The sequence below is a fragment of the Carcharodon carcharias genome, chromosome 13 (genome assembly GCF_017639515.1).
Source record: "Carcharodon carcharias isolate sCarCar2 chromosome 13, sCarCar2.pri, whole genome shotgun sequence".
Lineage (NCBI taxonomy): Eukaryota > Metazoa > Chordata > Chondrichthyes > Lamniformes > Lamnidae > Carcharodon > Carcharodon carcharias.
The window spans coordinates 89,105,715-89,120,123 of NC_054479.1; the positions used below are offsets into that span (position 1 = coordinate 89,105,715).

Sequence of the window (14,409 nt, forward strand, 5' to 3'; positions counted from 1 at the left end):
TAACTTTTAAAGGAATTGGATAGATACTTGAACAAAACAATGCAGGGCTATGGGAAAAGAGCAGGGGAGTGGGACTATTTGCATAGCTCTTTCAAAGAGCCAGTACTGGCACAATGGACCAAATGGCCTCTTCTCAAACATCCAGGAATCAGTGGTAGCTTACTCATTTGAAATGTAATGCCTAATTCAACACATTATCACCCAAGTACTACTTAGATGGGCATGAACTGAACATGACATTACATAGTGGAGTTAACCAGAAGAGATATTGCTTCACAGAGGGAATTGTCTCTTAGTTAAAGCCTTCAATTGAAGTGCTAAGAACTGCATGTTATTAACAGACTGGTTATGGTGATGTCAGAATTCCTTTGCTTGCTTGATTGAATTCAGTCCAAGTGTACAACTGAACAAATGTGAAGAGTAGAGCAATGTTTTTAATTCAGTTTAAATTAAGATCATCACCTTGTCAACCTAAAGAGAGTCAGGATATTATCTATGTTTAAACTGAATGGAATAGATTTTGGGTGATGGTGGGTTGCAGCCTGTTTTACATCTCTCCTCATTCTTATTTCTACTGAAGTCAGTGTTGCACAAAGTCAAGTTTAACCAATGACACAGCTGAATAGGCAGACTGTCATCATTATTGATATCTTGAATCATCAGCTGCAAAATCATTCGAACTTGCGTAGTTGTCACATTTTGGAATTGTTCACTATTTGGCCTAGGATGCTGTTATTAAATCAGCTACCAATGGATTAAATTGACACAAGCTTTGTATAATAAAGATTAGATCCAGAGAAAATATTTGTCCAGACGTACCACATCAGTTTGAGACAGTGGAGTTCATTAATATATTCCACCCATAATATGTTGTAATGGCCTCATTGTACTAAGCCCAGTGGGAAGTGGTTAGCTGCCAAAGGAGCCTAGGAGAGTGATAGCAAGTTTAAACCTGCATTAAGAGACCCGTCTATAAGGCCACCAGAAATCAGTGGCAAAGATGCAGTTTCATTGTATATAATTCTCACTATGCATTGACGTATTTGTAAAATTTATCAATGGTTTTTATTTTGAAAGCTAGAAGTTAAATGTCACAGATGGAACAATATTCACAGACAGCACAGGCCTTTGAGAAGAGTGGTGGTTGCTGTGTGGGATTGGTTGGTGGAGTATGTACAATATGTTCTCAAAAATGTTGCTCTCTTTCGTAGATGAGCCCTACCCTCTTCAGCTTATCCCCACAACCATGGCAGCAGCAGCAACACCAGGGCTTGGCCAGCTCCAGCTGCAGGTAAGACAGATGTTAATATTGTGGCTTGCAGGCTTGAAGGACAAGGGCAAGTCTTTGCAGGAGTTGTTTAGGAAGAGTGGTGAATAAAAATCTAACCTTTGACAGATAAATGCCTGTCAGTGACTTTCTGGTGGCTCCGTGAATTTACCCAACCTTGCCCTGGGTTGACATCAACTAACTTGACATGGGTTTGAATCTGGAGCCTTCGTGGTGTGTGTTGAGGAACTGATATTGAAAACCAACAGACAGGAAAATAGAAAAAGAATGTCAAGGGGATTCCCAGAGATAGATTTATCAAGATGTCCAGTATCATTTTGAATAACATTTGATCCTCATTTATTAGTTGAGATGTATCTGTTTTTCCAACAAAACCATATTTTAATTCTCCATCCTGAGTCCTATGTTACAACTCTTGTATAGTTGGAGTATAGTGAGTTGTTCCAAGGCCTCCACCAATAACTCATTTATTCTGATGACTGGGAAGTGCTCAGACATAGCCAAGAGCAATGCACCCTCTCATTTTCCTTCTACTCTACTTCCTTTCCTCATAAAGAGATGAATATCCCTGTACAGCGTGACTGAGATCAAAAACTTTCAGAAATGAGAAAAATAAACTATTACCACTCAGATGGACAAGAAAGTTATTGTGGCAGTATTCAAAGAAAAGCAAAGGAATACTTCTGGTGTCCTGGTTATCATTTATCCTTCAACCAGATAACACTAAAAAGCAGATGATCTAGCCATTTACTTCATTACTGTTTGTGGGACTTGTGTGTATGTTGCTGCACTTGTCTACAAAACAACACTGATTGCACTTCAAAAACACTTCACTAGCTGTGAAATGCATTTGGGGTGTCCTGAGGACGTGAAGCATGGTTTGGAAATGCAAGTTTCTTCTTTCCAGTTCATCACCAGTTGCAAGGTGGATGAATGAAAAAGGAGATAAGCTGTTCTGAAATATGCATGATATTTTTGCTAATGGTGGTCATAAGGGCAGTATTTATTGCTTGTACAGTTGCATGTCTTATTGAAAGTTCAAAGGAATCCTTGTAGTTAGGTGATCCCAAACAAGATTAATGTAATTCATGTTTTATTCCTTTATGCCTGCATTGTGATGAGCATTACCTTCACATTCACTAACTGCATCAGCAATAAATATTGCTGGGGTCCCTTGAGTCACCATAGATAACTTTATCACAGTTCCACTTCCATAATATTGTCTGTTTCTGCTCCTGCCTCAGCCCATCTCCAGCTGAAACTCATATCCACCCCTTTGGCAAGTCCACTCTCTAACTGATATCAAAGATCTCCTGGCCAGCATGCCATTTTCCACATGCCATAAAACCTCTGTGCATCTGAAAACTTAACAACTGTATCTTATCTTGCACCAATTCCTCACCCATAACCCCTGCCCTTGTTGGCCTATATTAGTATCCAGTCCTCCAATGCTTTCAATTTATAATTCTCATCCTGGTTTTTAATTCTCTTCAGCCTCACCCCTTTCTAACTCTGTAATTTCCTTCAATCCAACAAAAGAGCCCATGGACAATATTGAAGTTGCTTTCATTAAATGCACTGCCCAATTTTTTTTTTCCTTTCATTGACTTCTGAGCCAGAAGATTGTGGGTTCAAACCCCACTCCAGCAACATGAGCACTGCTGACACTTCATGCAGTACTGAGGGAGTTCTGCACTGTTGTAAGTGCTGTCTTTTGGATGAGATGAGAAACCAAGGCTCATCTGCCTTCTCAGGTGGAGGTAAAAGATCCCATGGTATTATTTTGAAGAAGAGTAGGAGAATTCTGAAGCAATATTTAAAAAATGGATTATCAGATCATCATCACTGTTTGTGAGACCTGGCTATCTGCAAATTTGCTGTCTTGTTTCCTACATTATACTACAAAACTGCTTAATTAGCTGAAAATTGCTTTGGGACATCCAGAGCTCATGAAAGGTGCTATAAAGATACAAGTCTTCCTTTCTTTTATTGGAAAGGAGAATCAAGCATGGTGTATCTCATAATGTTGTCTGTATTGCACCATTGTCCAAAGTTAAATTTAACCAAACTGAATTTACCCTTCACTTCAAGAGAATCGTTGGCAATCTGTGGATTCTACTTTTGAGAATATTACATTTATTCATTGTCTGCACATTTTGCCCATGAACACAGGGCAGATCAAGACTCTAAAGAGAGACATCTCTACCCTTGTAATGTGCCCAGACTCTCCCAGAATCAGGCTAAGGACAAACACTGAAGAAACTTGGTTGTGTTTAATAATTGTCTAAAGGCAAGATTAATGCTGCCAGGAGTCAAGGACATGAATGGAGGCTGCTTATAATCAAAAAATAGTGATATCGTGCGTCCAATGGACTGACCTGTTTTGGATTTGGATTTTGCCATTGAATTTGTGGTTTGCAGCAAGGGCACTGTTGCCAATCCTTCTGGAGTCTCCAGGAATAAAAGATTAATTTCTGGGACACAGCAGCAAACAACTCAAGATTAAAATTATAGGGGCATTAAAAAAACTGACTATTTTTAAAAATAATTTTAAAAACTGTGTTTAAAAAATATCAGCCAGGATAAGAAGGATGTTTGGGTGACAGTCAAGTATTATCCAATTGGGTAATGAAATTTGTTCACATTTCGATAAGTATAGGAAGGCAAGGCACTGTGAGTATTGACATGTTGAGTTGAATAATGGCGTGAGAGCAGGGGTGATAGTATGTGATGGGAGGTCATGTGATGAAAACTCCAAGAAGATAGGTTATGGGGGCAGACAGGAAAGTGGAGTTAAGGCTGCAATTAGATCAGCCGTGATGACTGGGATTTTCCAGCCCCGCCTGCTGCTGGGATCTTCCGGTCCTCCCAAAGTCACTGCACTTTTGGCAGCCCCCCCGCATCCCCCTCAGCGAGTTCCACCATGGTGGGGCTGGAAAATCCCAGCCGATCTTTGTGAATTGAGGAGCAGGCTCATGGGGCCGAATGGTCTACTCCTGTTGTTGCTTCTTATGATCATATAATATGCCCAACCAGGGTTCCTGGCAACCCGAGACCAGAATCACTTCAAAGTTTTTACTTTTGTTTTCCAAATGGTACATATTTAAATTCTGCCTCTTTAGCTTTTTTTGCATGTTTCCAAATCCAGGGGCAATTTTTCACCAGGCACCTGCAGTCGATCCTAGCTAGCTCGCACTGTTCTAAACCCGCCCTTTCATCCATGTGAGTGTGTTTTATGATAGGTGAGGAGCACTGTGCTTTCCAGTTCCAGCCTGCAGGGACAGGTAGATTCAATATTACACATACAGTTAGTTTTGCACAGCTGCTAGAGTGCCAGTCATGTGCATATGTATTTATAGAGCAAAAGGAGAAAACAGAAACAGAATTATAATTCAGCAACATTCTGCACAATTGAAGAATGCATGGCACTAATGCAACATGGAGAACAGTTTAAAAATTCTTCTTTCGCATAATAAAAAGGCCTCATAATTTAAGGATTCTTTAAAGGACAGAGTCGTGTAAAAATAGCTGGTAGTTATTAGAACACTGTTCAGCCTTCATTGTCTTTGCCTACAAAAAGCCCAAAAATGTTTATTGTCACAGGTGTCTGAAGGAAAGGTGATTGATAATAAATTAGCTTTAGATTTACCTCAGTAGAAGCACTGGTTGCTGACTTGAGTGTCACAGGGGCTGCCATTTAGGCAGTTGACCTGAGGATCTTGTCACATACAGAGAGAAGGTCATCGTTGTCATGTACCATACATCTCACTGGCACGGTGAATGACAGGTCCTCTGCTGCTGAGCACATGAACAGAAGAGAGACAGAAAGAAATAAGTGTGAAAGAGCATGGGGAGGGGGAGTGGGGGAAGCCATCCAATTTGTGGTTTGGCTATTGGAAAATAAATGATGAGAATATTATGCTTGGGAATGAAAGAGATTCAGGCTGCGCGTGTACAAGTCCAGTTTTGAATGGAAATGTATTTACTGGTTGATGACCTGAAGATGAGATGAGCACCCTGTTCATCCTCCTTCTGTAATGAACAGGAACGCTGGCGCTGTTTAAAGAGGGTCAATCGAATAGGTCATGCATCATATGGGGAGGCAGATGTTGGAACATATTGTAATGGATTACTCTTCTGCGCGAGGATTGGCTTGTGGAGAGCAGATCAGCCAGTGCTTAATACTTTCACTCGAGTTGAGGAATGTAATGAATTTACCTCAATAGCAGCAGCTGGACGTGCTGTTGTTCCTGTGATTTGTAATGCATGTGTCGCATCTTTGAAGGGTAAGAGCAAAAGCTGAGCTCTTTGCAAGGTGTAGTGAGCAGGAATTATATGTCTAGCTCCTGTAATTGGTGTCATGGAGCTCAGTGTTAACTATTTAACAACCAAACCCAGAAAGGCTGATGCATAGCATCAGAACACAGCCACCTTGCCAAGTAAATAGAAAGCATTTTATAATTACATTTTATATTACACTGTGTTCCTCTGCTTTGCAAATGAAATACACTCGGTAATTCCTCCTCCCTTCCTAAGCTGGGAGCAATGAAGCCAATTATAGTCTGACTTGACGTTCACTGAATAAATCTAGAACCTATCTGATCCTATGGCTCAGATCCACATTGGCCAGTGTTATTACAGGAAGAACTTGCATTGATATAGAACCTTTCCTGACCTCAGACACCCTAATACACTTTACAGCCAATGACCTACTTTTTTGAAGTGTTAGTCACTGTTGCAATGCAGGAAATATGGGAGCCAAGCTGCATACAGCAAGGTTCCCCAAACAGCAATGTAATCATGATCAGGTTATCTGCTATGAGGTGCTGAATTTTGAAGTGGAAGTGGGTTGGGAGGTGGGTCGGGAGGTGGGTGGGTTGGTCGGGAGGTGGGTGGGTCCACAATCTCTGGACACTGGCCAGTGTGCTGGTTTGCCAGCGCATCCCAACTCTGGCCCATTTTGAAAAATGCTGATTCAAAGAGGAAATGGCTAGTTGCCTACACGGTGGGTAGCCAATTAGATATCATTAGTGGCCTGTTAAAACCCATCTTCCGATCATGCCGTCTTGTATTTTCCAGCCAGCAGTCGGGCCCCCCACCGAGGCTGATTCGTAGCCAATGCAAGGAGACATCCGTCTGATGACAGACTGGGGAAGGGGGTCCAGCGCCCCATTTTGCCTTTTAATCCCCTGACACCCACCGCCACAGTTGAGATTTTGGACGGAATCGGTCCAGGGTTGCACTAAGTGCGACAGCAGGCCTGAAAAATGATGTTTTACCTGCCGGCCGCAATGGTGGGTTCTCATGCCATTCCATCCTCTTCCCAGCACATCCCACCTCATTGATAATGCATTCACAGGAAACACGCCAGATCACGGGGAGGCTTGGATTTGCCCACCACACCGTGACTTCAGCGCTTCCTCGCTCCGGGCGCCATATTTAAAGTGCGCCAGAACACAGCCTACTTCATGTCTACAGACCAGGACTGCTCCAGGTGACAGATGGCCCCCAAATTTAGTGACACTTCACTTGGGTACCTGATGGAGGCAGTGGAAGGCTGCCACGATGTCCTCTACCCCTGCTCTGGCTGCAGGAGACCACCAGAGTCACCAATCCGGCCTGGGAGGCGATGGCAGCAGTGGTCAGCACCACAGGAGCACAGAGACTGTCAGCCATCCAGTGCAGGAAGAGAATGAATGCTTGCATCCCTTCCACTAGATTAAGTCAACCACCTCATCACTCTCAACTCTCACATTCACAAGCCCATCACACACCCACAGGGATCTCACACCTCAAGGGACAACATCAACAACTCTCACACACACCCTCACATCTCCATCAGGCTGATATCCTCTGGAGCGTGTGTCCTCATCCCGTCCATGGCTCTGTTCATCACACAAACATTCCACCCAGTGCCATGTGTCCTGTTCACAACATCAGCAAGAGGTCCCAGACTTGGGGTGGAGTGACCTACATTAGGTCCCTCACTCACTCTGAGGACAGTGTCATCGTGCTGACTGGTGAGGATGTGGACTATGCCTGTGGTGACATTGAGGTCAGTGGCGAACACCCAGTGAGGATCCTGCACCACATCATCCCTCTCTCAATGCAACTGTGAGTGCTCTCTCTTCTGCTTTTGACTCTGCTGCCATGCACTAATTATTTCTACTTTGGGTCACTGGGAGCTCTGCCAAGTTTCTGACACCCTCAGCCAGCCAGTCCCTCAGCTCCATCCAGGCCCTCACCTCCAGCCAAGAGGACACTTCCTCCATTGAAGAGCTGAAAATAAGTAGCCTGGAAGATCCGTCACAGTGTTTACCCACCCCCTCCACCAGTGCAGAGACACACACACCTCAGTGGGACCTAGATCTAGAGCAGGCTCAGGTTCTCAATCTGGTGCTCACTGCCATACACGTGTCTGCAGCAGGAGGAGGCAGGTTCAGCCAAACTCCCCGGCACTCACAGGACTGCTGGGGAAGAGGCATATGTGAGGCCTGAGCCAGATGACAAGCCTCTGGATTCGGCCTCCCAACTCATTGTGGAAAGTCAGCAGAAGGTGGGGTAACATCAGGGAGAGCTGTTGGAAACCCTCAACAGAGAGGCATGTGAGTCAGAGGAGTGCGTCCGCCTGCTCTCTGATGAACTGGTGCCCACAAGTGTGTACTTGGAGGTCTCCAATGGAAGGAAACCCTGGCCTAACAGAACATGGAGATGTGTGCAGACCTGCACTTCATCGTGGTATCCATGGGTGAGTTCCTGCAGTAGCAATGCAAGAAGGAACCAGGGCACCTTGACACTCCTCCAGGTGCTCCTTCCCTTCAAAGAGTTAGGCCGGGGCCCTCAGGCACCCGAAGGGAGGAGGAACAGCAGTTGGACATCCCTGGGTCATCCACTCAGGAATCTCAGAGACTGTCCTCTCCCTCTGAGTCCCCTTTGCCTGTGACCCCCTCAACCTCATCCTCTGTCACTTCAGAGGGAGCAGCTGGTGCACAGGAGGACAGCCAAAGCAAGCCGGGGCCCTCAAGGCCTCGGCTCTCCAGAGGACGCATGCCAAAGTCATCAGAGGCAACAAGGTCAACCATTGCACAGGCTGTCCCCACCCCTGCTGCAGATGTCAGGGCAGCACCTAGAAGAAGTGGTAGGCCTAGGAAAGTTATGAAATCCTGATCACAGTTGGTTGCACGGGTGAACACATTTTGTCACTTTATAATCTGAAAATATATTCACTGTCACTGAATAATGTGTAACATTGTCTTTCAGCTTCATTGACAGGTTTGTGAGTGCTCCTACTGTAACCCCACCTGACACCCCCCAACTAGCATTTTGGCTGCATGTAACCGGAGCATGAGTGATTCTGGAGGGAGAAGCGTGTGTGTAGCAAGGCCTTTTGGAGCCATGTCCAAGCACTCTCGCACGCACGCGGAGCCTTCCTCCATCACACTTATCTTACTCTCCCGAGCATTTTCAATGCTGCCTGCTGGGGTTCTCTTCCAGTTGTCCATCTGAGCCAACATATATCTCTTCCCACCCACTGCTCACACTCCCATGCAACACCTGTGCCCACCCAACACGAGGCTCTGTTCACTTCTGATTTCGATAGCCATGGTCATGGTCAAATATATTGTTAGCTCCCCAGTCCTTTTCCCTGCTCCAGTCACCCATTTCTTGTCCCCCATCACTGTCGAACCCCCTGGCATCACCGTCCACATCCCCACCGTCACTTACCAACTCAACCCTTGCTTTCCAGGATGTCCCAGTGAACGTGCACGTTCCCTACCTTCCTGAGTACCCCACCCCCATCCACATTGACCTCCCCAACCTCCTCCTTCACATCCCAGGGTCTCTGTCTACCTCTGAGTCCCCACCATCCACCCTCACCACTCCTTCTACTGTTGCTGACGCATCCTCACCCTCCCACCCTACCAGCTCCATCTGCCCACTTTCACATTCCTACCATGCCCACCCTTTGTTCCCCTCTCAGGAGACAGTCGTTGACTATACAGACCCCTCCATTGCATGTTCACTTGGACATCCCCCCTTATCCCCTCCTCCACCATTACTCCCTCCTCCCCCAAACTCCTTCCCCTCTCCACACTCTCTCCCTTACACCTTCCTCCCCCCTTACACCTCCCTCCCCAGTTGCAGTATTCTCCCCTCTTACACCCTCCTACCCCCATTCTCCCCCCTCCCTCCTCCCAACCTCACCCCCCGACACCGTCATCCCACCTTACCAACCATGCCCCCCTGACACCTTCGCCCACTGCAGCCTCACCCCTGGCATGTTTGTACCCCCTTTCCCAACCTTGCCTCCACCAACACCTTCATTGTCCCCTCTCAACCTCACCCCTCCCTGACACATGTGTTTCATCCCCCACCAACCTCACCCCCCAAACACCTCATCCCCCTCTCTGAAACTCATCCCCCCTCAGTACACATTCCTCTCCCACACACGGCTGGACCTTCCTCTCCCCCACCTCATCGATCATCCGTGGCAGCCCATGGCCAAGACCGTGATGTTCCGAAGCAGACCCGAAGCATCAGCTGAGACCTCCCACCTTCTGAGAGCTGCTTCACGCCGAAGCCATGTCCACAAGAACCCACCCAGCAGGCGAAGCACATGTCCCTCCAGGGTCCGGTAGCTGTAGGGCCCCAGCATCTTCTGCTTCTCGGATGTCCGCGGTCTGAGCAAGGCCCTAAAGGTAAGTCCTGACTTCTGCGTGTCTTGCTTGTCCAGACATGTTCTGGGCTGGCATGTTTCCCTGCCAGCACAATGGTAAATCGGGCATGGGGGTGATCATTCCAGTTGGGCCTTACTTTGCATCCCAGTACCAGGATGCATATCGGGTTTATGCCAGCCTCCAGCAGGAGTCACGTTCCGCCATGGCGGACACCATCGGATGATCCCGCTGTGATTTCACACCGGCGTGAGACTGATTTCTGCCCCACCCACTAAATTGTACCACCCCTACCTGCCATGATGCCCACCACCAATGGGGCCAGGTGATTCCGCCCATAGCCACAGCTGTCGCTACAGCTTCCCTTGGGGGAGGTTCCCCCTTCGTAGTGGCAATCCAGCAGCTGTGGCCAGTTTTTAGATGCTTATATTGAAAAGTATGGACAGGGTGCCACCATCTTGAGGTGCCCTCTCTCTCTCTTACCTGCATCAGAATCACCCATGCCTGATGGTGTGGCTGCCAATGTGTTATTTGTGGGAGGGCCACCCTTTGGCCCTCCAGGATCTCAAGTCTGCCTGAAGTCCTTAATTGGACAGCAATCTCACTCACTGAGCATCCATCGGTCAGCTCATCGAAACTTGTGTCAAGCATCATAATGCAGGGCTCGGACCTGGAAATGTGCTTGGCGTAGGGGGTCCCAACCCAGAAGTAAAATCCAGACCGATGTTTTAATGATAAATATTGTCCAGCATACTTGGGGGAGAAATTCCCCTGCTCACCTTCAAGCTAGTCAGATCCTTTACATCTGCCTGAGAGGGAAGGCAGTTTAACCTCTTATCTGAAAGATGACACCTCTGACAGTGTGGCATTCACTCAGCGCTCTACTGGAGTGTCAGCATAGATTTTGTGCATGTCCCTGAAGCTCATGTTAAAGTCAAGGGTTTTAGCACAAGACTTGAAATTCTCACTAGTTTTGGAAACGCGGCATGATACCACTTTTTAAAAAATCTTTTGCGCAAGTTGCTTTTCTTTTAAATCAAGTACCGTTCTGCCTGGCCAATCAGTCCACTGTTTAAATCTCATTTGGTACAAGGTGAGGCCAAATGGAAGGAAGAAATGCTGCCTCGGCACTGACTTAACTACCCAGGTTCAAAGGTCAGCCCTTTGAAACATTGTAAATGTGCCATGCTGATTGTTCACAAATGTGCAAGAGAATGAGGATTTAAATTCGTCTTTAAAGGCACCGGTTTTGATGGCCTCATTCCCTTCCTGGCCGCTCCTTTAAAATGATCCTTCATGTATGTGTACATTTTAAAAACCTTCCTTTCAATTCAAAACAATTTGGGGTTAAATTTATTTTAATAAGGGGCATTCCATACATCCTTCAGACAATGTCTGAAGCATTTTAATCAGCATTCGTCAGCTGGAAAAATTACAACCACAATGTTCAATGGTTAATGGTTAAAATCAGGCCCAGTTTCTTTTTATATTTCTTTTTATTACTACCTCTATAAACCCAGTTTCGAGGCCATTCTCCAATTGAAAGGCAGTTAGGCACCTGTACCTCGGCCCAAACCATTCCTTTTGTGAAATGGCTGCCAAGAGATGAACAAGACTGACTCTGGTCATTTTTTCCTCACATTTTCTTCACTCTTATTGGGAAGCATTGGTGTCCTCCTCAGTGACTTCCCCAAGTGTGACTGGCAGCTTGCTGCAAGTTGACTCAATACATTACATGGTGCAATGTTCTTGTCATTATGAAATGGCATATCCTCTGATTTACCATGAGTAACACCACAGAGGATTTGCTAATATACATGTAAAAGTCTCACACCCAGGTATTACACTTCAGTTGTCCCATTCCAATTGTTACATAAGCTTTATGCTGTGCTATATTGGCCTTACAAAAAATCCTTGACTTTTAGATAAACTCAAAGATATGGGAATTCAGCGTAAAACTTGCAAATGAATAAGTAATTGGCTGAAGGGCAGAAAGCAATGGGTACTTGTTAAAAAAGTTATGTTGGGTTGGGGAAGGACCAGGTGGAGTGCCTCTGACTTGGGATTGGGGCCCGCGACTAATCCTAACTTACATCAGTGACGTGCAGTCGGAAACTCAGTGCAAATAGGTCAAATATTCAGGTGATGCCAAAAGAGGGGTAACAGTAGATTCAGAGGAGGCAGCTCAGAAGTTACAGAATGAGTTGGACAGAATCTATAGGTGAGTAGAATGATGACAGGCGGGACTGAATCTTAGAGTCAATGAAGATTTTCTGAGGTCAGGATCAAAAGTAGGTTCTGACCCAGCTGATGATGCCTGGCCGCATTTCTGTGCGATTTTACCAGAGGCAGCCAATTAAGAGACTGCTTCCAGGAATACTGTCCAATTAAGGATGGTGGCAGAACAGTTACCCACGTGGCCCAATGGGATGGCCCGCAGAGTTGTCCTGTTGGCAGCCCCATCAGGAGTGGTGGGCACTATTAAAACAGGCAGGAGATTGCCCTCGAAGATGTACAACGTTATTAAAATTATTTGTGGCTACAGCTGCCAGGCTGTTTTTGGGGGGTGGGGGGACAGCCTCCACCTGCAGCAATGGCCCTGTGGTCAAAGTGGTGGGGGTTGGGTGGGCTAGATAAACCAAGAAGGCCTTTCCGGGCCACCCAGCCTGCCACTGGAAGGCCGCCTCCAGGGATCTGCCAGGTTGGGCCGCAACATGGGGCCCATCCGTCACCATTACGATCCGGGCAATGTCCCTATCTGGCACTGTTGAATATCACTAATAGGATACGCACAGCCGCCAGCGGATAGCAGTTTCTGCTGTTTAGATGCCTCCAGCAGGACCACCAGGAACGTTTTGGCCTGTCAACCCAACAGTGACCTACTGGATCTCCTTCCCGACCCCACCTCCAGCCCTGCCTCCAGAAGCCTCATCAGGTTCTGCCCTGGAATTAATTCGGACAAGGGCCTATAGAATAGAAAACTGAATGAATCGTATAGTCCATGACCTGAGTGGAAGTTGCTAAGGATGATGTTGTAAGAGACCCAGGAGTCTTTGTTGACTTGACGCTAAACATTTCCAACCAGCACAGAGCAACAATTAACAAAGCAAATGGAATATTTTGCTTGATAGAGCCTGAGCAATGAGTCAGAAAAAGTTGTGGTAAATCTACACTGCTCTGGTCAAGACACAAGGGAGACAGCAAGCTCTGAAGACAGTATAGAGAAGATCCACGAGGTAAATGCTTTGTGTTAGAGGTCTCGGTTTTGAGGAAAGACAGGAAGAATTTGAGCTTCTCAGCCTTGAAAGGATATGCCTGAAGGGAGTGGGTGGGTAGTGTGGGGAGACGGGTGGTTAGGGGAGTCTTTTTTTAAAATTCATTCATGGGGTGCAGGTGTCACAGGCTAGGCCAGAATTTATTGCCCTTGAGAAGGTGGTGGTGAGCTGCCTTCTTAAACTGCTGCAGTCCATGTGTTGTAGGAACCAGATGCAGTGCTGTTAGGAAGAAAGTTCCAGGATTTTTACCAAGCAACAGTGAAGGAGCAGCGATATATTTCCAAGTCAGGGTGGTGTGTGGGGAACTTGCAGGTGGTGATGTTCCCATGAATCTGCTGCCCTTGTCCTTCTAGGTGTTGGAAGTCACGGCTTTGGAAGGTGCTGTCGAAGGAGTCTTGGTGAGTTGCTGTAGTGTATCTTGTAGATGGTACACACTGCTTCCACTGTGCATTGGTGGTGGAGAGAGTGAATGTTGAAGGTGGTGGATGGGGTACCAATTAAGTAGGCTGTTTTGTCCTGGATGGTGTCAAGCTTCTTGAATGTTATTGGAGCTGCACTCATCCAGGCAAGTGGAGAGTATTCCATCACACTCCTGATTTGTGCATAGCGGATGGTGGGTTGGCTTTGGGGAGTTAGTAGGTGAGTTACTCGCTGCAGAATTCCCAGCCTTTGAACTGTTCTTGTGGCTACGGTATTTATATGGCTAGTTCAGTTCAGTTTCTGGTCAACAGTAACCCCCAGGATGTCGATAGTGGGGGATTCAGTGATGGTAATGCCATTGAATGTCAAGGGTAGATGATTAGATTCTCTCTTGTTGGAGCTTGTCATTGTCTGGCACTTGTGTAGCTCGAATGTTACTTGCCACTAATCAACCCAAGCCTTAATATTGTCCAGGCCTTGCTGCATATGGGCACAGACTGCTTCAGTGTCTGAGGAGTTGCAAATGGCGCTGAACAGTGTGCAATCATCCACGATAATCCCCACTTCTGACCTTATGATGGAGGGGAGGTCATTGATGAAGCAACTGAAGATGGTTGGGCCTAGGAAACCACCCTGAGGAACTCCTGCAGTGATGTCCCAGGGCTGAGATGATTGACCTCCAACAACCACAACCATCTTCCTTTGTGTTAGGTATGACTCCAACCAGCGGAGAGTTTCCCCCTGATTCCTG

General features: G+C 46.4%; 1 protein-coding gene across 4 annotated transcripts in view; it reads left to right on the forward strand.

Moving 5' to 3' along the window:
* sox5 (SRY-box transcription factor 5) overlaps positions 1-14,409 on the forward strand; it is a 406,357-nt gene that overhangs the window by 224,413 nt on the left and 167,535 nt on the right. For all 4 annotated transcript variants that reach the window (XM_041203211.1, XM_041203209.1, XM_041203210.1 and 1 more), the window contains one exon: positions 1,212-1,291. In XM_041203211.1, the coding sequence (XP_041059145.1) occupies positions 1,212-1,291 (80 nt within the window). The remainder of the gene's footprint in view (positions 1-1,211; positions 1,292-14,409) is intronic.